At 48.8% G+C, this 27,274-nt stretch overlaps 8 protein-coding genes across 8 annotated transcripts; 4 read left to right on the top strand and 4 right to left on the bottom strand.

Annotated features, from left to right (window-relative positions):
• Nucleotides 1–3,155: 3,155 nt before the first annotated feature.
• On the top strand, nt 3,156–7,306 carry J7337_004070 (uncharacterized protein; the record flags this gene model as incomplete). The annotated part of the gene is made up of 3 exons (XM_044821773.1): nt 3,156–3,196; nt 3,282–6,560; nt 6,610–7,306. The coding sequence occupies 3 exons, from the start codon at nt 3,156–3,158 to the stop codon at nt 7,304–7,306; spliced, it is 4,017 nt and encodes a 1,338-aa protein (XP_044683106.1).
• Nucleotides 7,307–9,454: 2,148 nt separating this feature from the next.
• Nucleotides 9,455–11,027, top strand: J7337_004069 (uncharacterized protein; the record flags this gene model as incomplete). Its single annotated transcript, XM_044821772.1, has 2 exons — nt 9,455–9,695; nt 9,805–11,027. 2 exons carry the CDS (start codon nt 9,455–9,457, stop codon nt 11,025–11,027), a joined length of 1,464 nt encoding a protein of 487 aa, XP_044683105.1.
• Nucleotides 11,028–12,003: 976 nt separating this feature from the next.
• Nucleotides 12,004–14,115, bottom strand: J7337_004068 (uncharacterized protein; the record flags this gene model as incomplete). The annotated part of the gene is made up of 2 exons (XM_044821771.1): nt 12,004–13,328; nt 13,377–14,115. 2 exons carry the CDS (start codon nt 14,113–14,115, stop codon nt 12,004–12,006), a joined length of 2,064 nt encoding a protein of 687 aa, XP_044683104.1.
• A 74-nt stretch (nt 14,116–14,189) lies between these two features.
• J7337_004067 (uncharacterized protein) lies at nt 14,190–14,864 on the bottom strand (the record flags this gene model as incomplete). The annotated part of the gene is made up of 2 exons (XM_044821770.1): nt 14,190–14,214; nt 14,245–14,864. 2 exons carry the CDS (start codon nt 14,862–14,864, stop codon nt 14,190–14,192), a joined length of 645 nt encoding a protein of 214 aa, XP_044683103.1.
• A 745-nt stretch (nt 14,865–15,609) lies between these two features.
• BAT1 (Mitochondrial branched-chain amino acid (BCAA) aminotransferase) lies at nt 15,610–16,886 on the top strand (the record flags this gene model as incomplete). Its single annotated transcript, XM_044821769.1, has 2 exons — nt 15,610–15,823; nt 15,877–16,886. 2 exons carry the CDS (start codon nt 15,610–15,612, stop codon nt 16,884–16,886), a joined length of 1,224 nt encoding a protein of 407 aa, XP_044683102.1.
• A 284-nt stretch (nt 16,887–17,170) lies between these two features.
• J7337_004065 (uncharacterized protein) lies at nt 17,171–17,631 on the bottom strand (the record flags this gene model as incomplete). Its single annotated transcript, XM_044821768.1, has 2 exons — nt 17,171–17,261; nt 17,372–17,631. The coding sequence occupies 2 exons, from the start codon at nt 17,629–17,631 to the stop codon at nt 17,171–17,173; spliced, it is 351 nt and encodes a 116-aa protein (XP_044683101.1).
• A 994-nt stretch (nt 17,632–18,625) lies between these two features.
• J7337_004064 (uncharacterized protein) lies at nt 18,626–22,038 on the top strand (the record flags this gene model as incomplete). Its single annotated transcript, XM_044821767.1, has 6 exons — nt 18,626–19,651; nt 19,701–20,951; nt 21,005–21,233; nt 21,278–21,657; nt 21,706–21,923; nt 21,948–22,038. 6 exons carry the CDS (start codon nt 18,626–18,628, stop codon nt 22,036–22,038), a joined length of 3,195 nt encoding a protein of 1,064 aa, XP_044683100.1.
• A 59-nt stretch (nt 22,039–22,097) lies between these two features.
• Nucleotides 22,098–26,981, bottom strand: J7337_004063 (uncharacterized protein; the record flags this gene model as incomplete). The annotated part of the gene is made up of 3 exons (XM_044821766.1): nt 22,098–25,334; nt 25,526–26,878; nt 26,937–26,981. 3 exons carry the CDS (start codon nt 26,979–26,981, stop codon nt 22,098–22,100), a joined length of 4,635 nt encoding a protein of 1,544 aa, XP_044683099.1.
• Between the last annotated feature and the right edge of the window lie 293 nt (nt 26,982–27,274).

Genomic DNA, 27,274 nt, shown 5'->3' with positions numbered 1-27,274 from the left:
TAAGCTGCCAGATGAAAGATTTCTGGGCAAAGATCCAAAGTGTAATGTGATTGGCTGAGCAATTCAAGATTCGTTTCCTAAATGAGACGTGAACAACTCTTTTTCAACGACAATTGATTATCGCTGAATTTGAGGTAAAAGATTGCGTTGGAGATGTTTTCTGGTAGAAAAAGACTTTCGGCGACAGTAGCGATATTTCATGACTCATTTTCCACTCATGAGTATCTCGATCTGCTCTATTCAACATGATCTGGACACAAGCCCCAACAGCCTGGCCATTGGTTAGATATGTGGCTGTGCAGCGGCACCCGCCACATTCGAGTTTTCACTTAGTAGGTATACTCAAGACGGCCTCCGATTGCCCGTAAAGCATAGCATTACATAGTTCCTATCAAAAGTTTGTATGATGGGCCAGTCTCCAATAATTGTTCCAAACATGGTGAAAAGTGGCCTCGACTATGCCAAGCCCCGTGTTTAAGGGATCAAAAACTCCATTTGTTCATGATCGGCATGTGACACGCGACGGGTATAAAAAGGAGATACGAGAGGTCTCTTGTGGCATAGTAATGCCAAGCCTGACATGTCAAAATGTCAATGCCTTGATATCCCTAAACAGAGAGATCAAGGCTTTTCGAGATAAATGTGCTAATGTATGCGTGAAGGGTTGTCATCGAGGAGACGCAGTTGGCTCATTTCATATTGTCAAAGTTACTTACCCGCCAATCTCGCTTCTCCCCCGAACAACAAGGCTCCAAATATCAGAAAACGAAGCTTGACCCGAGCAGTGGGGTCTCCAGAACGCCAGGATTGGATGGTTAATAAATAGCGTTATGGGGTTTACAGCTTCTCGATTCAAGGTTACTTGGACAGGATTAAATCCGAGCTCTAATTCTAGTGTAACAGACTAAACATCCCCTGGTACAGTACGACTCCGGAGAGGACTGTTTCTCAACATTGAAAGGGCTTTGATCCACACTCCTGGTCAAGCAGTCAAGTTATTGCGGTGGTCAGAAAAGTCCACGCTCCCATGGCATGTCGTCAGAATCCTCCAGTTGCTGAATATGTGGCCCTACTCTAAGCCGGAATGCACGGTTGAGCAATCTAAGCAAATAAGCTCATCAGCCGTGTGACTACGCAAGAGCCCGCAGCTAAGAGACAAGGATAGAGAGAATCCAATTTACAGGGAAATTGCTGTAGGACTTGATGTACTCCGTAGCCCGACCCGGACTCGATTCCTATATTCTTCTCTTAGCCGTAGACGCCCGTCTCACCAGGGAAGCTGCTTGATTAAAAGAATATATTTTTGCATGCCAAAAGACTGGGGGTTCAAGCACGACTTCATGGACTAGCTGCAGAGACATCCATATTCATGCCTAGGCTTTCTTAATAGGGGCAAAAACTGGACCAAGACAGGATCCACGACCAGTAAGAATAGTATCGCGTCGTCATGTCGACCACTGTCTCGCCCATACCAGCGTGTAGTATACCTAGGATTCTCCGGCATTTACGTTGAACTGGGGCTTATTCAAGCTATTGTTCTTGTTCATCTCGCTACCAGCCACGATGCGTAGTAACTCGTGAGACGTCATCTATCTGTTGGTACAAACGAAAACATTTCAGAGATAATGTTCGTTTGCCTGACGATAGGTGCAGATGAACTGAGTCAGGAATAATAACTACCTAGCATCACGGCGTTAAACTTGCTATGAAACCCTCCCTGGATATACCTACCGACTTGGTCAATGTTTGACCACCAATCACTGCAATTCGTGCTTCTCCCTATGTAAAAAACTGTCTCAAAAAGCGTGTGGGCTTGGCGCCAAGTCGTGCCATTGACGACTCAGGACAAGGCAGTCCAGGAACACTACAGGCCGATAGATGCTAGAGTCTTGGCTCTCCCCAGAGCTTCTAGACGTTGCCAAGCCGGGATCATCATGCGCGAGTGCGAGAGCGTGCTGCACTGTGGCGACATGGGATGATGAGCTGCCTCACAATCTGTTGAGCGCGGCAAACGAAGCTGAATGAACGTCACCAAGTCGCCCTTTCTTCACCTCATCATGGACCCGTGACACCGAGACTCAGAATTTGAGTTATGTTGAAGCTAGTATGTGCAACACAGCCTCCCTCTCCAGGCGCCAAAGGCGTTAAGGGTTCGAGGCCGCCGAGGAAAGGCTCATCACTGGAGAAGTGCCCTGGCCATGGAGGCGACGGAGTTGGCTATACAGAAAGATGAAGCATGATCAAGCAAGATATGGATAAGGCGATCTTTTGTTAAAGCCGTAGGGTCTATGGTTGAAGTAAAGTTGAAGGAAGAGAGCTTGTCACTGCATAAGATAGATACCTACCTCGTGGTTGAAATTGATCGTGAATATGGCACAGTGCAAGTAAGTCCGACCTTGTGCACGTAAGGTAGTGATCGTTCAATGTCTTTGGGTGCTTTCAGCGCCTAAGATTTGGCTTCAGAAGTTGGGAATACTGCTCTAGTACCCACTCTATCCCAAGGTAGAAAGTCTTCCGTTGGTTCGGCGCCTGCCCGGTCCTTGCACCGACCGACGGACGGGAGCTCCATCTCAATGGAATACCCTTCAGGTACGTAACTCCCATCTCTATACACACACCCGTGGTGATATCCGCTAACCAATCAGCAACAGGCGACTCTTTGCACTGCCTCGTTTTGAAGACTGGACCAGAGAGAATGCAAGCAAGCTCCGGTCGAGGCGAAAAAACATTGGATGCATGGGCATCCTCATCCATTGCCCTCCACTCAATGCATTTCTCCTCAATTCAATCTTCAACTTATTATAACCTTCTCTTTCGGTTGTTTAATAAGTCGAGTTTGGGTTGGCCATGATTGAGTTCTCGGGGCTTATTCTTCAGATACCTTAAATCATCCCACTTCTTTCTGCCCTTGAGGCTTCTTAATACCAGTTTCCTTTACTTCCATTTATTAAACAACATCGCCCCATGCGCTCCTGGCTCCACGCCCTCATCTTCCCTTGAAAGCTTCCGTTCCTTTTACTCAACATAATACGACACTAACTTACCTCACTACCGACAACACTTTTGCCGCTGCATAGCCCTCAAATCTGGTTCGCTGTCAATTCTCCGGCCTCCAACTCTAGGCTGTCGCTCATCGCGGCACTGCCCGACCCAACATGGCCGATCACGATGACCATCCGCCCATGAGGCGTCGCGCGTATGTGACTGAGGCAGAGGCTCAAGGGGCCTCCAGTGATCCAAAACCTTATCAACCGCTGAATCCATGCTGATGAATATCCCAGTCCGACCATCACCATTGATACCACCGCTGTCAACCCTAATATTTCTACCGAACCGCCCCAAGAGTCACATCCTTCCAACATGCAAGACGACGCAGTCAGCCCTACAACGATATCCGACCCTGTATCGACCAGCGGCATGTCGCAACGACCTTCGAGACCCGAATTGGACACATCCTTGGCCTTTGAGAATCGAGATAGCAGACCAACAAGTCCTCACAATGTCTCGAGCCCAGTCACATCAAGATCAGGCGAACGCGGTGTGGGATTCCTATCTGTGCCTATGAACCACCGATCACGACAAAACTCAGTCGACTCTGACGACATGTCTCGATCTGTTTCTTCCCAAGGCGATACTACTGTTGTGGCCTCCAACTCGACACAGACAGATACGCTGAAAGGCTCCGAATACGACCACAAGAAGATTACCAACGACGAGAGCGCTTTGAAGCCAGATGCAGGCACAGAGCAAGACTTCGAGGTGGAAAACAACCCCTTTGCCTTTACACCTGGCCAGATGAACAAGATGTTCAACCCCAAGAGTCTTCCGGCTTTTTATATGTTGGGTGGCATTGATGGTATCGAGAAGGGTTTAAGATCTGATCGAAAAGCCGGATTGAGTATGGATGAGAAGACTCTGACAGGCAAGGTCTCATTCGAGGATGCAACATCTAAGAAGCAGATGCCCCGCAAAGATCATGCTGCGGCGCAAACAGGAGCTGGTTTTGCCGACCGATTACGTGTTTTCAAGGACAACAGGTTACCGGAGAAGAAAGGCAAGAGCCTTCTGGAGCTTATGTGGATTACCTATAACGACAAGGTTTTGATTCTGCTATCAATCGCTGCAGTAGTCAGTCTTGCAGTGGGCCTATATCAAACCTTTGGCCAAAAGCACGAGGCGGGCGAGCCCAAGGTCGAGTGGGTTGAAGGCGTTGCGATTATTGTCGCCATCGCCATCGTCGTCATCGTCGGCTCTTTGAACGATTACCAAAAGGAACGCCAATTCACGAAACTGAACAAAAAGAAACAGGACCGTCTAGTCAAGGTGATTCGATCAGGAAAGACGATAGAACTCTCTGTCTTCGACATCTTGGCCGGCGATGTGATTCACATTGAGCCCGGTGACTTGGTACCAGTCGACGGAGTTCTGATCGAGGGCTTCAATGTCAAATGTGACGAATCTCAGGCCACAGGTGAATCAGACATTATTAGAAAGCAGGCTTCTGAGGTTGTCTACAACGCCATCGAGAATCATGACGACCTCAAGAAGATGGATCCTTTCATCCAGTCTGGCGCTCGCATCATGGAAGGTGTTGGCACTTATATGGCTACCTCAGTTGGTGTTTACTCTTCATACGGCAAAACTCTCATGTCATTGAACGAGGATCCTGAGATGACCCCTCTACAGGCGAAGCTGAATGTCATCGCTACCTACATCGCCAAGCTCGGTAGTGCCGCTGGTCTCGTGCTCTTTATTGCTCTCTTCATCAAGTTCCTTGCTGGACTACCGACTTCTGATGATACACCCGCTGAAAAAGGACAGCAATTCCTCAACATCTTCATTGTTGTCGTTACTATTATTGTGGTTGCTGTTCCTGAAGGATTACCTCTTGCTGTTACCCTGGCTTTGGCTTTTGCGACAACCCGAATGCTTCGGGATGCCAACCTTGTGCGGCACCTCAAGGCATGTGAAGTCATGGGAAATGCCTCTACTATTTGCTCTGACAAGACTGGCACTTTGACTCAAAACAAGATGCAGGTTGTGTCGGGAACTATTGGAACAAGTCTCCGTTTCGGTGGCGCATCCTCAGGAGATGCCAGCGGCGCCTCTACCCCGGTGGATACTAGTGGTGATATTGGTATTTCCGAGTTTGCCAGGATGCTCAGCAAACCTATGAAGGAACTTCTCCTCAAGTCTATTGCACTCAACTCCACCGCTTTCGAAGGAGAGGTAGACGGAGAAAAGACCTTCATTGGTTCCAAGACTGAGACTGCCCTACTCATTCTCGCCAAGTCTCATCTTGGCATGGGTCCTGTGAGCGAGGAGCGTGAGAACGCCAAGGTTTTGCAGCTCATTCCTTTCGACTCTGGCCGCAAGTGCATGGGTATTGTTACTCAGGGTCCCAACGGCAGCGCACGTCTCTACATCAAGGGCGCCTCCGAAATCATCCTCTCCAAGTGTACTCAAGTAATTGGTGACCCAGCCAATGACGACTCTCTTGCTCCTATGTCCGATGATAATGTCAGCACTGTTCAGCAGCTCATCGAGAGCTATGCCAAAAGGTCACTCCGAACCATCGGCATTTGCTACAAGGACTTCTCCTCATGGCCACCCAAGAATGTTGGCCGTGTCGATGGCGGCAACGAAGTTGTCTTTGATGACATTTTCTCCGACATGGCTTTTATTGGCGTCGTCGGCATCCAAGATCCTCTTCGGGAAGGTGTCCCAGAAGCTGTCAAGCTCTGCCAGCAGGCTGGTGTTGTCGTTCGCATGGTTACCGGTGACAACAAAATCACAGCCGAGGCCATTGCAAAGGAGTGCGGCATCATTCAGCCTAACTCTATTGTTATGGAGGGACCTGAGTTCCGCAACCTTTCTAAGCTGGAGCAAGAGGAGATTATCCCCCGCTTACATGTTTTGGCACGCTCATCCCCCGAAGACAAGCGTATCCTTGTGAAGAGACTCAAGGACAAGAACGAGACAGTTGCTGTTACCGGCGACGGTACCAATGACGCCCCAGCTCTCAAGATGGCCGACGTCGGCTTCTCCATGGGTATCTCTGGTACTGAGGTCGCCAAGGAAGCTTCAGCCATTATTTTGATGGATGACAACTTCACCAGCATTGTCAAAGCTCTGAAATGGGGTCGTGCAGTCAATGATGCAGTCAAGCGATTCCTTCAGTTCCAGCTCACCGTCAACATCACTGCCGTCATCCTCACATTCGTTACAGCTGTCTCTAATAACGAAGAGTCGTCTGTGCTGACCGCCGTGCAACTGCTCTGGGTCAACCTCATCATGGATACACTTGCTGCCCTCGCCCTTGCCACCGATCCTCCCCACGACAGTGTTCTGGACCGAAAGCCCGAGGCCAAGGGATCCAGTATTATATCTGTCACCATGTGGAAGATGATTCTTGGTCAGTCTATTTATCAACTTGCCATTACCTTTGTCCTCTACTACCACGGCCCAATTGTGTCACTAAGCCCGGCACCGGAAAAAGAGGAAATCAAGACGCTGGTTTTCAATACTTTTGTCTGGATGCAGATTTTCAACCAATGGAAGTAAGTGCCGCCTCTGATAATTCAAATTGGATTTTCCTAACGTATACAGTAACCGTCGTCTGGACAACAAGTTCAACATCTTCGAAGGCCTTACCAAGAACTGGTTCTTTATCGGTATCAGTGCTATCATGTGTGGTGGTCAGATCCTGATCATTTTCGTTGGCGGCGAAGCCTTCCAGATTGCGAAGAAGAAGCAGAGTGGCGAGCTCTGGGCCATGGCCATCGTTCTCGGTTTTCTCTCTATCCCAGTCGGTGTCATCATTCGCCTCATTCCTGACCATTTCCTTGAGGCTTTGGTTCCCGAGTTCCTTAAGCAACGTGCTAAGAACGTGCCTGGTCTTACAGTATCCGATGAGGAGATGAGCATGTACCCCGAGCCGTTGGCGGACGTCCGCGACGAGCTCAACTTCATACGGCGCATGAAGGGTGGGCGATTGAACAACCTCAAATTTGCAATCCAGCATCCCAAGGAGGCGGTTGAGATGGTCAGGTCTAGAAGTCCGTCTCATTCTCGATCCAACTCTCTCAACGCACCGCAAACGCCAATCCAGGAGAATCCATTTGACGGGTCGCCGATTGGGACACCAAACTCAGGCAGGAGGCCTAGATCGACGAGGTCACGGTCTAATTCTGCGCTGGGAGCTCCTACGGTGATGGCAGGTATCGTGGCAGCAGGTGTAGCGGCGGGCTGGCAACCAAAGATGCGGCCAGACAATGACGGAGATCACAGTGACTCACCGAGGTAGTCGCTGTACTGCGGATTGGCTTGAACATCGAGTGCGTGCGAGGTATTTTTTATTCTAGTATTGCTTTGGGTACTGATAGAACTGGCTAGCAAGGAATTAACATGAGAAGAGTTTGAGCGATTGAACAACAATAAAAGGCCTTTGTAAAAATTAAACGATAGTTGGATTAAGCAAGTGACCGGAAAGAAAGCCATGGCATCAAATACCATACAACTAAAAGATTTACTAGGCGGCAAAATCTACCCGATAAATGTGGCGGGAACTAAAATGGTGGATGATTCAGTAGATGGTCATAGATTAAAGACTAGGTAAGGTATCTAGGTAATTAAAAGAAGGATTACCCTACTCGAAGCTGACAGGATTATAACATGTAGAATGAGTACTCGGGAGACAAAGATGGAATGGGATTGTATCAAGGGCGCCAACGCTCAGTAGCAAACCTATGTTTATTTATTCAAATACAGTGCTGTTTGCACGACATCAACAGAACAAAAGGGCCTAGTCGAGTTGAAGGTTCAGTTGGTGGGTGGTTGATAGGCAATATTTGTAGCCGGCCAATCACCGAGAATAGTGACAACCTGGCATGCCATGTCATGCAAGATGAACAGCCAGACAGTTCCGATACGTATACGAGAAAAGAGAGGAGATGATATGAGTAGAGTACAGTAGAGCAGTCTGACATAAGATCCAGGTCAGGATAGAAATATCTTTATGTAAAAGAACAAGGCATATATGGCCGCATTGCAACATCGGCAGCTGGTAGGCAGGCAGGCAGGCAGGCAGTCCGAGACAGAAGATGAACTATAAAAAGTTTAAGGGAGTTCAGGAAAAGCCAAAGTGCGAAGGGGACAAGTGAAGTTGGCTGCATGGATGTCTGCCACATGATGCGACATGCGTATGAGATGAGGAGATGACAGGGACAGTAGAGAATAGAGGAGGGTAAAGGTGTAAAACACTAAGTTATTTTAGAATAGAGGGAATACCGAGCAACTTAAGGTAGAAAGAGGTTCCTAATAGAACGTCAGTTGCTAAGGGTGTTTCTCGAGTTGCTTGTCACCTTACTATATATTGTACGGTATTTCGAGTACCCTTAGGTCAGGTTAGTAGTCGATTTATCACTTCTCCCCTCTGTAATTAATCACGTCCCCCTGCACCCCAGTGCTCGCCGCCATTATTACATTCCAACCACCGTATCTGAGATTCTTTTCTTTTCTTTTCTTACTCTTCTCTCCTCGATTTTTGTTCTTCTCTTTCCTATCTATCCGCAACTTTGTTTATTCTATTGGGCGCTCTCTAAGGATCCCATTCTGCGTAGGGGTCCCTATTCCTCTCCCGAGCTTGCTTTGTTGGATAATAAACGAAAAAGGCAATAAAGTGAGAAAACAAAGGCGATATTACATCGAATCAGATTGCTCATATCTGAACGATATTGTGTCTCGATGTCTTTCTACTGAGAACAAGGCAGAGACTTGCGAAGGAAAGATTCTGTCACTTTCTTTGCTTATCTACCTATCTTGCCTTTCCTCTCTCCCTTTTAGTTACAGTTACAGTAGCTTGTTCAACTGCAACAACCTCATCCTCATACATTGTCACTCATCGTCTTCCTTTCCTCCCATTGCACGAAACTCGCATAACCAAACGAAACCCACTTTCGGCAGATCAGCTTCTTCACTATCGCTCTCACTCAAGCTGAAACGATTCTCTCTTCATACCTGATCACCCGCCGCGTCGACGACTCTACCATAAAATCCCTATTCTCAGTCAAGCTTTTGACAGAATTCTACACCATTTCTCATCGAGTCTACCAAGGTATCTTTTTTCCTTTTCTTTCACAAGCTTAGGTACCTTACTTTTGGTAGTATCCAGAAGCCAAGCCAAGCCAACCAAACCAAAGCAGAGCAGACCGTCTGCATGGTTCGGCTCGATCTGGGGTTAATAATAGATGCCACCCTCGTCTTTCTGACCCGCTTTCTTCCTTTCCCTTCCCTTCACTTTAACCATTTGCATCTACAACACATTTCCGTAGGACATCAAACCAGCCTCTGATATTTCACCAGTGTCAACCGCTGGCAAACCCTAATATCCCCTTCTCCTCACTTCACTTGGTTTCTCTTCTCTTCGCTTGTACAAAATCCCATCCTCTCTACCATGAACACAAAAAAAGGCAACGGGAGGACTGTTGCTCTCTCCAAGCGAAAGGCTCAACCAAATGCTCTCGAAAAGTTGGGTGATAACCCAACAGAAGACGAGATCAAAATTGCAGAGGCCAACGTTGCACTCGCTGAACTTGAGGAGAGAGTTGCCGATGTCAGAGAATCGTGGGAGACAGACTCTCTGTTTGAAGATGCTTTCGATGAGTTGAACGCTGATAATACCGTGGCCGTTGATGGTGAGTTTGTCTAGTCTCATGCCCCATCCTATTCTATCCTATCCTGAGATCGCCCCAACCTATGCACTCTACTCCAAGATTGCTAACCATATTCTCCAAAAAAAAAAAGACCCCAAAGTGTGCACACCTGAAGAAGCTAGCAGACTTCGTCGGGAGCTCCGAGAATATGGTCCAACAGTCTTTTGCCAACGCACTGTTGATGCTGGTCACTATACCGCCAGAAAGCTCCTCAGCGCCTTTGGCATTCGTCCTCCTCCCTTCCTGGAGGGTCAGCCTGATGATGCGTATTTCAGTTTACTGTCGCTCGCTATTACGCGTGAACTGTCTAAACGCGCCAAGCTTCTGCGTCACAACACGGTTGACGATGCTGTCGACCTGATCACTAAGAGCAGCAACATCATTCTCATCACTGGTGCTGGTATCTCTACATCCCTGGGCATTCCTGACTTCCGTTCCAAGGGAACTGGTCTGTATTCCAAGTTGGAGCACCTTGGTCTTAGTGATCCTCAAGAGGTTTTCGACATTAGTGTCTTCCGCCAGGATCCCACCATTTTCTACTCGGTGGCCAAAGACATTCTGCCGAGCACGGACCGGTATACACCCACTCACAAGTTCATTGCCATGCTCCACGAGAAGGGCAAGCTCTTGACCAACTACTCTCAGAACATCGACAACCTCGAAGTCAAAGCCGGTGTTCCCAAGGACAAGCTCATCCAATGCCACGGCTCCTTCGGAACCGCCACTTGTGTTCAGTGCGGTTACAAATGCCCAGGAGAGGCCATCTTTCCCGAGATCAAGGCTGACAAGATCCCTCGATGCCCACGCTGCGTTCAGACTCTGCGCACTACTGGCGGTGCGCCTAAGCGTAAGCGGTCTGCGGGCACAGAGAAGAAGCGAAGACGGTGGAGTGCCGATAGTTCCGACGAGTCTGAGTATGACATCCCCAGTGCTGGTGTCATGAAGCCAGATATTACCTTCTTTGGCGAGGCTCTCCCCGATGAGTTCTCTCGACGACTAACCGAGCACGATCGTGACAAGGTTGATCTCGTCATCGTTATCGGCACTTCTCTCAAGGTTACGCCTGTATCTGAGATCGTTTCTTGGCTCCCTGCCAATATTCCTCAGATCTACGTATCTCGCCAGGCCGTCAATCACATCAATTTTGACATCGATCTCCTAGGCGACTGCGATGTTGTTGTCTCTGAACTATGTCGCCGTCTGGGCTGGCCAATGGTGCATGAGATGGTTCCTAAGGATCAAAAGGTTGAAGTCCGTACTGAGCCTGGCTTTAAGAGTCGCCACGTTTTTGAGGAGCAGAAGGCCAAGAAGTGAGAGCAACTTATTGAATAATTTTCTAAGGAGGCCTTGAAAGACACTGCATTTGTGCGTTTTTATGAGATTTTACATTCTGTGCTGCAAGCGGATGGCATGGCGTCTAGAGGATCGGATACGATGCCAACAAAAAATGGATGAATATGGACGGAGTAAGGGTGTTTACAGAACTGACCGTCTGTTGTCTTTTCTTATATGTCAGAGTTTGACTTTTTTTTTTTTTATTGTTTTTTTTAACCAACTTTCCTCGACTTAGATATATATGCGTTTCTCATCCCTGCGCCTGTCTTTGATCCCTTTTCTAGCGACATTTATGTATAAAAGACAAACTCGTGGGCTTCAATATCTTGGACCGGGACTAATTTACCGACAACTCAAATGAGATTTTGGGGTGATGAAAAGCATTTGGTGCAGATGTTGAATTGAGCTAGAGACAGGGTGTCAGGATGTGTTAGAGCGCACGCATATACATCGTAATACAGACATTGAAGATTCACGAACAAACTACCAATTCAATGGTCTACCTGTGCCTGGATTCAAAAGTTCCATTTTATAACATTAGCTGCGTTGGTGATTCATCATGCGGTCAGGAGCGATAGTTCACACCAGATAACTATGCCCCGAAGCTGAATGAACGCCTTCATAACAAGAATGCACATCAAAGATTGCGAGCTTGCTTAATTGCATGCATCAAAAATGAGTCCAGGCAGACTCTCAGCATTTCTCCACGACACAGAAGTCTAGTCAAACAAATGTATTTTCGATCACTCTCAGGTATCATAATAACAACTCGCCTATAGTAATAGTATGTGCTGTTTCTATCCCAATAGTAGTCTTGCCATGTTACCGAATGGCCTTGTGGCTATGGCCATCCCCATGCCACACTAGTCAATTATCCGTGATGGTACTACAAAGCCAACTCTATATCCAGCCGTTTGCTCAATGCTGTCTTATAATACTGTCGTAGATTTCAAGCCTAAATCAGACTCTCATATTTATCCAATCCCGACTTTTGTCCCATGTTGTTCTGCGTTGTGTTCTGTGTTGTGTTGCTCATCGAACTCATACCACTCCAGTTTGTTGTTGGTGGTGGGGGCATTGTGAACGAAGAGGAAGTAGTAGATGCGTTGCCTGGTGGCGGTGGGAGCGTAAATGGCGGTTGCCGCGATGTTGAGTTGAGAGACATGTTTGCCATCGAGGAGCCCATGTTGCTGGTAGACGCACTAGTACCGAACCCAGAGGAGCTTCCCCATGGGCTGGGTGTAGCTTTGGCGGCAGCAGCAGACCAGTTGATAGATGAACCGGATGTCGAAGCAGTCAAAGGCTGCTGTGGAGCCAGCGGTTGTTGCTGAAGTTGGGTTGGAGGTTGGAAGGATTGGCTCGGTGTGGGCTGTAGTGGTTGACTGAACTGAGTAGATGACGGTGTGAGAGCCTCGAAACGGCCTAGATCCGGTGTTACGGTTCTGAAAGACGGAGCCTTCTGAGCTGGAGGTTTTAATGCAGGGTTATTCGTAGGTGGAGGTGTCGACCATGAGAATGTAGGTGCGGGGGTACTCGATTTCGATTTGGCTGGGTCATCCCAACTGGGGGTTGCTGTGCTCGACCTAGGACTACCCATGCGTCCTTTGACGAGATTCTCAAAATCGTCTTCTGTAGCTCCATTGCTCTGATCAAAGGTTGTACCAGTGACACCGCCAAATGCCATGAAGTCTTCGCTTGGAGCAGCAGCGCCGTTGGAAGGGCCGCCAAGTTCTTGAAGTTTTCTTGTCTGCTCGTCCTCAACCCTTCGAGACAAACTCTTGATGAGCTCCATGAAACCTTGGAACTGCTTCAAATTGAGCAGTGGGCCCAAACTCATGCTCCAGAGAATGGGCAGAATTTCCATCGCAACAAATTCAGCATCAGCTACTGAGCCCACGACCCGTAGTACGTTGAGGGCTGCCATCATAACGGCAGGTTCCTTCGTCTTGATCACTCTGATGAGTGGGACAATCTTCTCCTGCATAGTGTACTTGTCCAAGGCACTCGAAGATGACGTCTTCTTGTTTTCCAGGCCATTGAGCCCGTCGTTTTCGCCATTATCGTTTGTTCCGCCGCAAAGAATTACAAAGGCTCGCAGTCCGCGGACTTTAATAGCAAGACTGTTCGTCTTGCTGAAAACAGCGGCAATGACTGGGAACAGCTCATTTTTAATTGTGCTGAAATCGAGCACCGGTAGTACGACAGGCAGACTGCGGAGAGCAGCATCAACAATTGAGTGTGTCGGGCACTCAATTGCTGCCATTATGACCGGGAGCATATCTAAGGAAATTAGCACCATGTCAATCAGCTTTTCTTGATTAAACCTACCGTCTTTAAATTCTTTCCCAGAGCAGTTGCTGGAAATGGATGAGATATGTTCAAGAACAACCATAAGACCCGCGTCCCTGGCTGGATCTTTCTCTTGTGTCTGCTTGGCGTTGACTACAAAGATTTCTCTCAATGCTGGACGGACCTTCTCACTGAACGCCCTCTTGGCAGACGGTAAGAGATCGAGGATCTTGAAGACGTTTTGCAGAATGAGCGAAAGAAGATCTCGATCCTTGAGCTCCTCTATCAATGCCGGTAGAATCTTCTTCTCCATCACAGACTTGGGAAACGAGGGTAGCACCTTGTTAAGACCTCGCATGAAAGAGGCCTTTTCGTTTGCAGTCTTGGCAGGAAACGAATCAAGAAATCGAATCGTCGACACAAGAATGTTATCGAAATACTCGCTCTGTTGAAACTCGCGCGCCGTCATTCGCTGAGCAGGCCGTCTTGTGATGAGTCGAGGCAGAACATCATGCGAAAGTTCTCTAGGAAGAGGCCGTGATGAAAGATAATTATTACTGGCGGATGGAACGCTGGAAGATGAAGAGAACAGTCGCTTGTACGTAGATAAACTGCCGTGGCATTCAAGAGGAGACCTATGGGGTGAGTTGTATAGGGCGACCGACATGAGTCCCAGGGAGAACATGTCCGCAGAAGAGTTAAGGTTGTTGTCGACTACAAAGTCGGGCGACGAATAGTCGAGGTTGAGTTGCACTGCTTTTGGTAATCGGGGATCCATATTGAGGACTTCATACAAGTTAATTCCTTGGATAGATGTTGGCTTGTCAGACCCCTCCGGGGGGCTAGCAAATGCTAGTCCACTGATCTTCCAATCGGACTGTGATATGTTAGTCGAGTTCCCATAAACAGCTTTAGAGGGCATGCCTTTGCGTTGATGAGAACTGCGTCTGGGGTAAGGTTGCCATGGACGATACCGGCATTCTCATGTAAGAACTCGAGAGCTTTGCTGACTTGGAGCAAACCCTTTTGAATCTCCAACTCATCGATCTCGAGCTCTCTTCGCCTCTTTGTCCCATCTGCATCCTCTGTCACATATCGACTCGATCTTCCACCGGGTCCTCCAGTTCGTTCCTGTTCGTCTTTCTCCTGCAGTAAACTGGACAATGAAGCTGTGACGGATTCCGTCACGAACTGTAAGCCTCCGCCTCTTGTCTCCTCCACTGGTTCCACCAACTCGAGAATGTTGGGATGCCTGAGCTTCGCAAGACTCGACGCTTCCTTCTTTAACCGCTCGACGACTTCCTCGACCGTCTTCTTGAACGAGGCCGCACCGGAGCGGCCCAACGAGCTGCCATGGCTATCTAATGATTTCCGCTCAAAGACAAAGACGCTGTATGGCTTGCCGGTAGACTTCTTCTTCGCATCGTATATCTTCCAGGGACCAGCCGTCGAAGTCGGTGCTGAGGAGATGGAGTAGTTGCCTGTGATGTTGGTGGCAGAGATGGACTTAAAGGCCGAGGAGAACATGGTGACAGCTCTCCATGGATCGCAAACGTTAGGTCGAACTTAAAAGGGGTCGCAAGTCGCAAGTGCTGCGCTTAGCCGCCGCTGTTGTTGTTGGAGGCTCACAATGCGATATTCTTTGGTGGCGACGAATACTACAAGGGTCGACGATCGCTTCGCTTAGGCCGCAATAGGATTGGGAATGGATATGACGTTGATCGCGATGCGCATTCTCCATGTGTAGGGGTAGCCTCGCGTTGACAAATAACCCACGTATCCTTACCATCAGGGAGCCAAGCCTAGCTGCCCCACGATAAGCTGATAACGCCTGGGCAGCGGCGGAAGCAGCTCCAGCTGCTGAATGTCAGATCAGTCCCCCATTGAACCCCTGTATCACTAACTTGATAGGGCGTCGACAGCTGCGTTCACGGAACTTTAAGTGACTTTCCCAGGCGACTCATCCACGGCCCAATGCGGTTGTGACCGCCTGGAGACGGCTGTCCCTGTAAAGTACCTCGGGCTCACTTTGCAGCGAGCCTATTGAGTCGGTCAATTTGCAATCTTTCTATCATGAACCTCCGATACAACTCCGACCATAGACAATTGCCCCTAGTACTTAAGTTAATATCCCACCTACCTTAGTCTCGACACCGAAGGTTATTGCTCCCCATCTGTAAAACTTTACCTTTTTGTTCTTCAGTTTGTGTTGCATATATAATTCCGCCAATTCAACTTTCTACTGTCAATTGACTTCACAAACGCATTAATGATGAGACCGTTGCTTGTCCGCTCCGCTTTACGGAGCGCTCGCATGTCGAGCTTGAGACCCCTATGCCATGCGCAACGGTTCAGCATCAAGGCTGAGGCTGCTTCGACCATCAAGCCTCTGGGCCTGGATGCTTCAAAACTCAGCATTGAGAAGACGGGGAAGCCCAAGGGCCTCAGCAAGCCCGAGGATCTCGTCTTTGGACGGGAATTCACAGGTGAACGAATCCCCCACCAGATACGCCCTGCACAAAAGCTGAAATTTTGCCAGACCACATGCTTGCGATCGAATGGAATCAAGACGAAGGATGGTTGGAGCCCAAGATCACACCCTACCAGAACCTCTCACTCGACCCTGCAACATGTGTCTTCCACTATGCTTTTGAGTGTTTTGAGGGTATGAAGGCGTACAAGGACAAGGACGGCAAAGTGCGACTCTTCCGACCTGACAAGAACATGGCGCGACTCAACAAGTCTGCTGCCCGTATTGCGCTCCCCACCTTTGAGCCCCAGGCCCTCACCGAGCTCATCTCCAAGCTCGCTCAGCTCGACTCCCGCTTCATCCCTGATAAGCGGGGATACTCCCTCTACCTCCGTCCCACCATGATCGGAACCCAAAAGACACTCGGTGTCGGACCTCCCGGATCTGCTCTTCTCTACGTCATCGCCTCACCCGTTGGCCCTTACTATCCTACCGGTTTTAAGGCCGTCTCGCTCGAGGCCACTGACTACGCTGTTCGTGCCTGGCCTGGCGGTGTTGGTGACAAGAAGCTGGGCGCCAACTATGCGCCCTGCATTGTTCCCCAGCTCCAGGCCGCCAGCCGTGGCTTCCAGCAGAACCTCTGGCTGTTTGGAGAGGAGGAGTACGTTACTGAGGTCGGCACTATGAACATGTTCGTTGCTCTCAAGAACAAGGAGACCGGCCAGAAGGAGCTTGTGACTGCACCCCTTGACGGAACTATCCTTGAAGGTGTTACTCGTGACTCTGTGCTCGCGCTCGCTCGGGAGCGTCTTGAACCTGAGGGCTGGAAGATCAGTGAGCGCAAGTACACAATGAGGGAGCTTGCTGAGGCTGCTGAAGAGGGCCGTCTTCTCGAGGCCTTTGGTGCTGGAACTGCCGCTATTGTCAGCCCTGTCCGATCCATCTCATGGAAGGGCAAGCTCGTTGACTGCGGTCTTTCTGAGCTCGAAGAGTCTGGCGAGATCGCCCTCAAGATGAAGGAATGGATCGAGGCCATTCAATATGGTGATGAGGAGCATGAATGGAGCTACACTATTTAGAGTGGTTGTGTATATGGCGTTATATAGCGGCTGGGAATAGATAGATCGGAATCAAAATAATTACGCTCACGCTCAGGTTTACGAGAACATCATCTGCTTTGCCACAATTGCTTGTTAGGGCTCACAATCAGCGAAACTAGCAAAGGTCAGAGGTTGTGTCACAGCCCCAACTAGACAGACAGTAATACCTCAAGACCAAAACCTCTAGCAGTACCATTCTTCAAATGCAAAATAACATGTACAATTGACCGGATTTCCCCCTGTCAGTATGTCGCAACCTCCGCTTAGTTCTTCTTGTCCTGCTTGGATGGGTCGGGCAGGATTCCCTCTTCCTCTAACCTCCTTCGTGCTTCCTCAAGGGCCCAGGTAGAGACACTATATAGCCGTTAGTAGACGTCCCGCATCAGGTCTCGGCCAGAATTTCGCCATTGGCAAGACTGAATCCGCCCAATACGATATGTATCCTCCGAGTGCAAATCACTCACGTAGTATCGGGCTTGAAGGCGAGCGCAACGGCGGTGGCGGCAAGGCTGCCGAGAAGAATATAGGTAGGCCACTCCCAGCCCTCGGGCTCGGGCTTCTCGCCAGGCTTGACACCCCAGAGCCAGCCGGTGGGAGGATCGAATTGGTGCTCGCCGCCGCCTCCTTGTCGTCGGGCGGACACGGAGAAACCTCTAGAGGAGAGGGGTTGTCGAATGCAGCGTGCAGCGCGCAGGGGCGCGACAGCAGCGCGGATAAAGGTCATGTTTTACCGTATCGTCGAGATCTCGAGGTGGATTCGATTCGGCGATGAGATGGCGTGGGGGGATATCAATGGCTGAGTGACGTTGTTGGGCGTGATGCTGGTTGTTTGATCTGAACGGATGCATACCTACCTAGGTAATTGTTGAAAGTCGATTTGATAGGTTCACGTGACCCGGTAGTCACAGCACCCCTGTTGGGCTAGTCACTTTGTATATCCTCGTCCAATCCCATACGAGCGGATAGAAGGAGGAATGGGATATTGAGCATAATCAAGTATTGTTATTTATTAAGTCAAGCTTGGGTGTATCACTAGAGCACAGTTGATCTGAAGTTATATGTCTGTCTGAGTGTTTGAGTTCCGCAGGTGCTGCAGTACCAGAACATTGGCCATACCTAAAAACTCAGCACAATTAAACTACGTGATAGAGTCATTCATGTGCAATTTCAACTCAATGAACGCAGTGGCTGATAAGATATATTTCACAATCTCTACTTACTTATACTTGAAGACTTCTCCTTTCACTGAAATCCCTGCTTCTCAGTCCGATCCCAGTCTTGGCAATAGTGATGCACGGCCTTGTCGATGCCCAAAAAAAACATGATCTATTCGAGACCCCATATTTGGATCCTGCATCATTCTTTGGGATTCTGCGGTTCCCCTTTTGGACTCATTTCATCTCGAGTCAGTCTGTTTTTTGCATTTCTCTTGCAAGCGTATTCATTCTAGAGCATTACTTTCCATTTCTCTATAAGTAAATCCGGAGTAATTGATGACGAAACAATCGCTTCAACAATACCGCAACGAACATACAGTACAGCCACGGAATTACTTATGGTCTCAGCTCATTGACTTCGATTACCTTTCATTCTCCATTATATAATTCAAACCGACCCTCCCATGTTCGACGGCTACATAATAGGTGGTAACGTCAGCACGGTTTGGTTCTCTTATATACCATCAAAACTGCATTAGTCCACTAATACCTCTCCCCAAAATGGATCGTGGCCGTCAACGGACTCGAATCACGGGACCTCCTCAAAATGCAACTCAAATAGCTGTCGAGTCATCTGTGGATGATAGTCCAAGTCTAAGCCCTACCGGGTTAGACGTGAGATTCACCCTGGACCATGAACCTCGTAGAGGACGCTCTATTTCGCCTGCTCAAGCCTCTCTCACGAGGCCAAGCTTGGACTCTCGAAGGAGCCAATCGGTCATGAGCATAATGCAGATTGATCAGATTATCTCCGATGATCGAATGAACATGGAAACGTATGGGGTCGCTGAGATGCGTGATGGCTTCTTCGACGCTCTCTTCCTAAAACCGGACCCGATAGATCCAGATGAGATTGTTGAACAGTCCAAAGCTGCTCTGCCTAAGGAATTCGAAAAGAGTCACCCGTTATCAGCAAAGCACTTTCTCCCAAGGCAGCTCCATGAGTTCAAATCAGTAACGCGCAAAGTTGCTACCACTAGAGCTGGCATCCAGCTCCTCAAGTCGTTTCTTGCCTTTTTCATCGCCTATATCTTATGTCTAATACAGCCGGTCCACGACTGGCTAGGCTACAATGACTACATCATGGTGGTGTCTACGATAATAAATCATCCAGGTCGTAATTTGGGTTCTCAAGTTGATGGTACAGTAGGAACTATCATTGGTACTGCCGCCGGCCTGGCCTGGGGCTATGTTGCCATTTTGATTTCAGAATCAACGAATGATGCTTTGGAGGCATACGGCTGGATTCTTATTGTCGTTTCCGCGGTGTTCTTTGCGGGCATTGCCTTGACACGTTCAATATTTATCCGCCTATACCAGACTGTTCTATGTGCAGGCATAGCCCTTGCGTTTACAACACTGGGCCTGACTGATGATAATGCTTTCACCTGGCACAAGCCGTTGCAATACGGAATTCCTTGGCTGTTGGGTCAAGCAATTGCACTGGCGGTAAACTGTCTCGTCTTTCCAGATGCCGGCAACCGCCTACTGGCGGTCGCCTTTCATAAGTCATTCAACGCTATGCAGGTGAGTCAAGTTCACTTGTTTCTTGTTAAAAGTCATACTAACTACTCAGGAATCTCTTGTTATCCCTAGGCCTACAGATACAGGACTCAGGAGGCGTCTTGCCAAAACGTTCATGGACATGTCACTTGCTTATCGAGATATGAGAATTGATGTCACCATCACTCACTTCCGCCCAAACGACGTCCGAGAGCTTCGTAATTCAGTGCAGGGTGTGGTCAGGGCCCTTCTCTCCATGAATACGGATACGGACCTTTTCGAGGACTGGTCCGAAACTCTTGAGATTACTGTTGCAGATGACGCGGGAAGTGAATCCGAGGTGGAAGATTCTGGCCGTAAGGTGGCTCGGGCTCTGTCGGGTCCTACTAGAGAAGTCATTGATTGTATGTCAGAAGGTGTGAAGACATGTCATGCTGCACTCATGGATATGACAGGCTGGCGAAAGTACTTTGGTCCTTCTAAGGACGTTTCGTCTGATCTCATTCCTGTTCAATTGCGCATGCAAAACAGCCTTGCGGCCTTCGATACTGCGGAAAATCATCTCTTGAGATCTAACGACAGGCCCGAAACGTACGCCGATCACGGACAGGCTGTTGAATTCCTTGTGTTCGCGAGACATGTCCGCGAAACAGCAGGGACTGTTGTCAACCTCATGGCCACAGTTCAGGATATGCATACCAACTCTAAAAGCATACGCGTCAATCTTCCTGTATATCCTTTCGGGAAAGCTCTATACAGAACCAACGCACAGGTCAGACATGATCGTGGGGGCGTCACCGCCGGAATGTATAGAGCGACATTTGCGGAGATCGCAAAACTGATAGAAACGACAAGATCATCCGAGAATCATCATCCTCGTGATAACTACGAGGCGGTCACTGAACCAGAAGACTGTACAGTGATCGAGTCGATCATTCATGGCAGTCCTGCGGTGCATAAAGATAGGTTGAGGTATAAGTTATGGAAACTTCTGCGCCGTTCCCAAGGGTTTGAAGCAAAGTATGCAACGAAGGTTGTCCTTCTCCTTTCAGCTCTATCTCTTCCTTGTTGTTTTGAAAGCGCCTATGTCTGGAGGACGCTTTATGATGCATGGTGGGCTGTCGCGATGGGATGGATCATGATCCACCCTCGCATAGGGGGTAACATTCAGGATTTTTTCACTCGTGCTTTTGCAGCCGTTCTTGGTGCTGCGTGGAGTGGTGCGGCACATGCAGCGAGTGGTGGGAACCCATATATTCTTGCAGCCTTCGCTGCTATATACATGATTCCCATGATGTACCGCTTCACTCAGAGTACTCACCCGGTACGTTTAATCTTTGACTTCTAGCCTCCAGGGCATTGCTGACCTGAATGAAGCGATCCGGTCTTGTTGGCTGTTTGTCTTTCGCCGTCATCTCTCTCACTTTGCGACACGACACTCTTGGACCTTCCATTGCACTGCAGGGTGTTTATAAGGGCCTGGTATTTCTTACTGGCACTATAGCACCCATCGTTGTGAATTGGCTGCTTTGGCCCTTCATTGCTCGACACGAACTGCGGATCGCACTATCATCAATGATTTTATACATGAGTATAATGTACAGAAGTAAGTCTCTCATTTTTTCTCTCTGAGACTCTGCTGATTGTCAGACGTTGTTGCAAACTATGTTTACTTCGACGAGGGTAAGGATCCGACCCCTGAGACTATCAGACGATCTGAGATGCTCGAAAGTCGGATGCGTGAAGGTTTCGTTAGAATCCGACAACTCCTTGTCATGTCGCGTCACGAAATTCGCCTCCGGGGTCCTTTTGACCCAATTCCCTACTCGTGTCTCGCTGCCTCATGCGAGCGATTCTTCGAGTATCTCATCGCTGTTCGACAATCTGCTCTCTTTTACAACCCAAACTACATCCGCGATAATCCCGTGGCTGCTGGGCACCTACATAGCTACCGGCGTGATGCAGTGGCCGCTATCCTCGGGAACTTGTACATCCTCGCTGTAGCATTGCGATCCGAGCGCAAAGTTCCTGTAAGTATGAAAGCTCACATGCCATGGCTTCTGCTAACAACCACGAAGCGCTATCTACCGAGTGCTGCTGCAGCAAGAAAGAAGCTCCTTCACAGAACCGCCGAGCTGGCCAAGGAAATGGAGGAAGATACCGAGGGATATGAGCTTGAGCGGCAGAAGACGTGGAGTGATATATATAGCTACTCATACAACGCAAGTCTTACTGGATGTGTAGCCCAGTTAGAAGAGTTGGAACGGTTCACGAAGCTCATAGTAGGAGAAAAGAAGTGAGTCATTATTCACATTCGCAGGATCACTGTTAACAAGAGCAGGTTCGAGCGCCCCGCAAAACCCATAGAAGAGGACGATGAAGATACTGATGTATCGCCCGAGCGGCTTTGATTGATCCTCTATTGGTCTTATCCTATCCATGCAATGCAATGCTAAACCAGTTCCGCTAATCAAACATATGCGCCGTTGGTCATTTCGTTCAAGATGTCCCTCGTGATAAGCTTCCCTTTCAATAACGCCTTGTCGCTAATCCTGGCCGTTTTCGGTGAACGCCTACGGTTCTCCTTTCCAGAAGCTTTCTTCCGTGGTGATTTAATCCTTTGCGTAGGGCCTGTAGCTGTGATCTGTGTACCAAAGTCCTCAAAATAATGGTTCTCAAGCGCATTGGCGGGCATCTCGTAAATCCAATTCCGGTCCTCCATCAAAGATATGAATCGACTTAGCATACTGTCGCTGCCGCTACCCTTGAGTGTCGATTTGCTCCCAACAACGAGGAGCTTCGTTTTGGCTCGTGTGAAAGCAACATTTATTCGTCTCCAATCCTTCAACAGGTCTCCAATATTGCACGCTTCATTGCTTCGCACGAGACTGAGGACAATCACCTCCTTATCTCGTCCCTGGAAACGATCTGTTGTGTGCATCTCTACTCCAGAGAACACCTTGAGCTTGTCTTTGAGCATAAAAAGCTGTGCTCGGTAGTGTGTCATCACACCAATTTCAGAGTCTGGAACTCCAACTGTCAAAAGGCTGTCAACGAGCTGAGAAACGATGCGGACTTCAGCTGAGTTGACGATTCGTTTGCCCTGGGCTTCTTCACGGACGGGAGGTTGGATTGTGTCAGTGTTAATGAAACGTACGCGCGCATCGCTATCGAGAAGGTCATATAGCCAGCATCGATTCGGACCAGGGGCAGCGCAGAACGATCGGGGAGTTGCTGCGTTGATGGTTGATGCATCGTAGTGTCGCTGCATGAGAGCCTCCATTCGTGGAACTTCAAGTTTCCGCCTTCGAAGCTGCTCTGTACCGCACCGAAGTCTTCCATTATAGATGAGAGTGTTGCTCAGAGTCATGATATCCTCGCACATACGATACTGATGCTCTAGGTTGACGACCGATTCGGGATGGGTGTCGGACAAGAGTTTGAACAGGCTGACATCGAGACCGCCGTCGCGTGCTTCTTCGTTCTTTACCACGGGAGGGAGCTGATTATGGTCGCCAACAAGAACAAAAGTGCGAGCCATTCTGATCGGACCAGCGCAGATGGGCAGTGTAATTTGTGATGCCTCGTCCACGATACAGTAATCAAAGGAACGTTCATGGAAGACAGAATGGTTGATACCAAGACATGTCGTTGCGACGATTGGTGTCCAGTGCCATGCATTCTTGATCTCATCGAATGATTTCATTGGATGGCCTGCAAGAATAGCGAAGTCCTGGACGTCAGGGTGCACTTTGGCCGGGGCACCCAGACGAAGGATAGGTATTTTGTCAGCCTTGAGTTTTAGTAGAATGTTGTCCACAGCAGTATGTGTATGCGAGGTCAAAAGCACGCTCTTCCCCTGTGATGTCAAAGCACGGATGATATGAGCAATAGTTGTTGTTTTTCCAGTACCGGGCATTCCAAGAACAAGTGCGTAGTCTTGAGCACTCATGACTTTTTCGATGGCGCGATGTTGATCAACATTTAGGCTATCTCGATCCGACACGATGTACTGAGTTGGCGCAGCCTTGAATATTGGTGCTTCTAGATCAACGATCAGTCGTCGAATTTGCCGCGATCCCACGATATCATCTGCCATCATCTGGACGAGGTTGTTGCGAACAGTCGCCATTCCGTTGCTGAATTCATCTTGGTCGAGTCGATACCGAATAGGAGCCTCTTTGATTTTGCCTGTTGCCTCATCCTGGGTCGCCCCCTCGTGGGCAACGTCCATAATGCTAGCAAAAATCTGATTATCCCTCTCATCAAAGCCAGGTTGTCGAATGCGGGCATTATGAAGTCGCCTGTCAACTGCAACACTGATTCGTTGCCTCTTGACTGCTGTAACGTAGCCTATAGCCAAGGCGAAGTGGCCCTCCTCGTCAGAGACCACAATTGGCTCTCCGACTGACAACTCGGACTCCAGGAATGAGAATCCTGAAACTTGAACTCGCTTGACAAAGGTGTAGTGGTATCGATTGATCCTAGGGTTGTCCGTGTCGACTGAAGCTGAACCCTCTTCGATGATGACATCTGCAAAACATCGAGATTTCTTTTCTCGTTCAGTACTAGTCATTGTCCATAACTCTCTTTTGGTTTTTTGGCTCTCCTTCTCTTCTTTGGTCAGTAAATTCTCCCACTTGATGAAGAATTGTTGATGATGAGGAGTCAAGTGCTTGACGAGCTCATCAAATTTCTCATTCATGCCACTCGACTCTCCATCTCCGTCGTCAGCGAGTCGATGGTAGATGAAACACGATGTCTTGGCGTAGCATTTCCCACACATGTGCTTGCTCTTGAGCATTGGTGGCAACTGGACACTTCTTTCTCGAACATAGCATGCTAGTTGATTTCTTTGCATGATCATGTGTCGGAGCTCGTGTCGGATTGCGGGAATACGCATCGTCTTGGATGTTTCCATATAGTAGAGGATTCCATACGCAATCTCAATATCGTAGCGGTCCGATAAGAGCAAAGTATAGAGTGCCGTTTGAGCCATATGATTACTGTTTGCATGTTTACCCGTCTTGACCTCAAAAGGCAAAGTCAAAGTCCGAATATCATTTCCATCCTGCATTGCAACTTCAACGGTTGCGTCGATGTTGCCCTTGAGTCCGTACATTGGAGACCATACGTGTTCCTCAACATCCAAGAGCTTGGTAACGGCCATATTTGCCTTTTTCCCGTTTCGGTCTTCAACTATCGCATCCTGCTTTGGGCGGGAAGATACGAAAGCGCCAGCCCAGTAACTCAATTCGGTCATTTTGGATTGTAGATGCTCTCGAGCCGAAGGTATGCCAACTTTGATAGTATACAGGTCCTCGACATGCTTTTCTGTTATTCGGTCGATGACGGCGCATAAAAAAGGGAGATCCCACTTATTAGCAAGAAGGGCCTCTTGGAAGATTTCGTGTAACATTGTTCCATAGATAAGGGGTGGTGTTGGTGGACTGGTGGCCTTGACTCGATCTTGCAGCACAGCACGGCGCATGCAACCGAACGAATCAGCCACCACGGTTGCGGATATAAGTTGATCAGGGTGTAGAATAAGAAGATTTTGGCCATCGTCAATGATACATTGGCCTCTTAAAGAGAAATCGCCTATAATGTGAACGTAGGCTTCTGCGTGGGCCGGTGTGTCAAACCATGAGGCCCTCAGGTGAACCGTCTTTATATCTTTTGAATTGTCGGCCTGGATGAGAAGAATCTGAAGTTGCGAATCAGTAATATTCGAGCATGGTTGTCGACTAATTTACCTTTTCTGGCCGTGTATGTCCGTATTGGTCCGTATACTCGCCTTCCAAGACATTCGTTACCAGGTATCGTTGGATTGTTCTTGGTTTCCGGCTCTACCTGTTACTTAGCATGTGGCGGATCCTCCTAGGTTGTTCGACGTACGTCTCCGGAGCAGTTCTGGGCTGCTTGCGTTGCGGCCAGTTCTACGGCTTCAAAATCAAAGTCTCCGCCAAATGCGTCTCCAAATTCATCATCCAAGTCGTCAAGTTCTGTCGTTGCTGGAGCCTGTGATACTTGTTGAGAGTCCGCAGTAATTAGATTTTCTGCCTCGTCGAAGAAGTCATCGTCCAGGTCGTCAAATTCGTCCAGCTTGCCGCCAAACTTTTCCGGTGTTTTTTTATCGTTCTCGGTTACCGGATTGTTTTCGGCTGCTACTACCTCGGGTTGCTGATTCGCTTCCAATTGAGTAGTGTTGATGCTGGCTTCAAGTTGCATGATGGTGTCGTCGTCAAATTCGTCAAAGTCATTATCACCATAGTCCGAGGAAGCAGGTTCTGGATGTGGTAATTGAACTGGAGCTCGAGCCGGAACTTGGACATGCTGTTGCGCAGGGTCTTCTGCAGGCGTTTGAGACCTGGCTCGGGTTTTCGAGAGGCGTGGAGAGCCACTGCTAGTGGTGTATATCCGTCTCTTCTTAGGAGAAGGAGATTCTGGAGCATCTTGGGGCTCCTCACTTGGCCCGTTGATGCTACTAGTCACCGTATCGAGCAGTGCATTTACCATTGAAGACTTGGATGCCTCCATCTCTTCCATCTCGGTACTCAGGCGACTACCTGACGTTGATCTTTCTACCCTTCTCCTCTTGGGCCAATTCAAACCACAACTTATTGCTCGTCTGAGATTGGTTTCGCCAACCGTTGTTTTTGATGGGCGCGGCGAAGACGACACCATCAACTGTGCAAGTGCAGGGTTCGCAAGTCCTAGAGGGCTACCAGCGTTGTCGGTTCCGTTTAGCGAGTATCGGTCCCATAATTCCAGTGTTGGATCCGCGTGTGGTGACTTGAGGGCTTGCGCCAGCTTCCTGACGTTTACCGAGGGTGTATTGGACTTGTCCGCTACCGGAGACGAAACAGGCGATGAGCTCCTAGCACGTTTTCTTGCTCCTTTGCGGTTCAGCATGGGAGATAATGCTGGCATGTACAATGTATCCTGTCTGTTGTCCCAGAGAAGCCGATCATTCGGCGATGTCGTCGTGTCATCTTCGGTACCACCTGCAGGTTCGAGCAGCTCTTGCCAGGTCAATCGAGTAGCGGGCGTCGTCGTTGTATCGTCCTTGGTTCGGTTGTTTGATACATTCTGATCGTTTTCTGTGCTCTCTGAGGCTGCTTCGCCATTCACGGTGTGATACTGAAACTTATTGAGCTTGTTCTTGGTCACCTCGGACACAGGCTGGAGTGCCCGGGGTCTTGGTGTTTGTTGAACGGGGTTGCTCCTCGATCGCTGCCATGGCAAGCGCTGTAACCGTTAGTGATGCTCAACTTTGTGTCTGTATATAATTGGATTTTTCCATTACCTTAGTTCGACCAACTTGATCCGAGTAGGATTTTTGTAGAGGCATTATACCTACCGGGGCTTGAACATTCCGATTTCCAAACCCGTGAAGTAAGGTGATAGTGGGACATTTGAATTGAAGTGGAGGAAGTAGTTAGACGCGTTTAGTTAATGGGCAAACGCGTCGCGATGTTCGCGACCCCTTGCAGCTGTTGTTGCCAGGTCACGTGGAGAAGCTTTTAGCGTGGTTGGAGCTGCAGCGCATCCATGTCATCTCCAAAGCTCTATCGAAGCTACGGAGTACCCGACTCCACCATTAACGAGCCCCGGCATGTGCGTCAGTGGACGAGGCTTCACAGC

Source organism: Fusarium musae, chromosome 3 (assembly GCF_019915245.1).
Source record: "Fusarium musae strain F31 chromosome 3, whole genome shotgun sequence".
Lineage (NCBI taxonomy): Eukaryota > Fungi > Ascomycota > Sordariomycetes > Hypocreales > Nectriaceae > Fusarium > Fusarium musae.
Note: the sequence above shows the minus strand (reverse complement) of the source record. Positions and strands in the feature narration are given on the sequence as shown.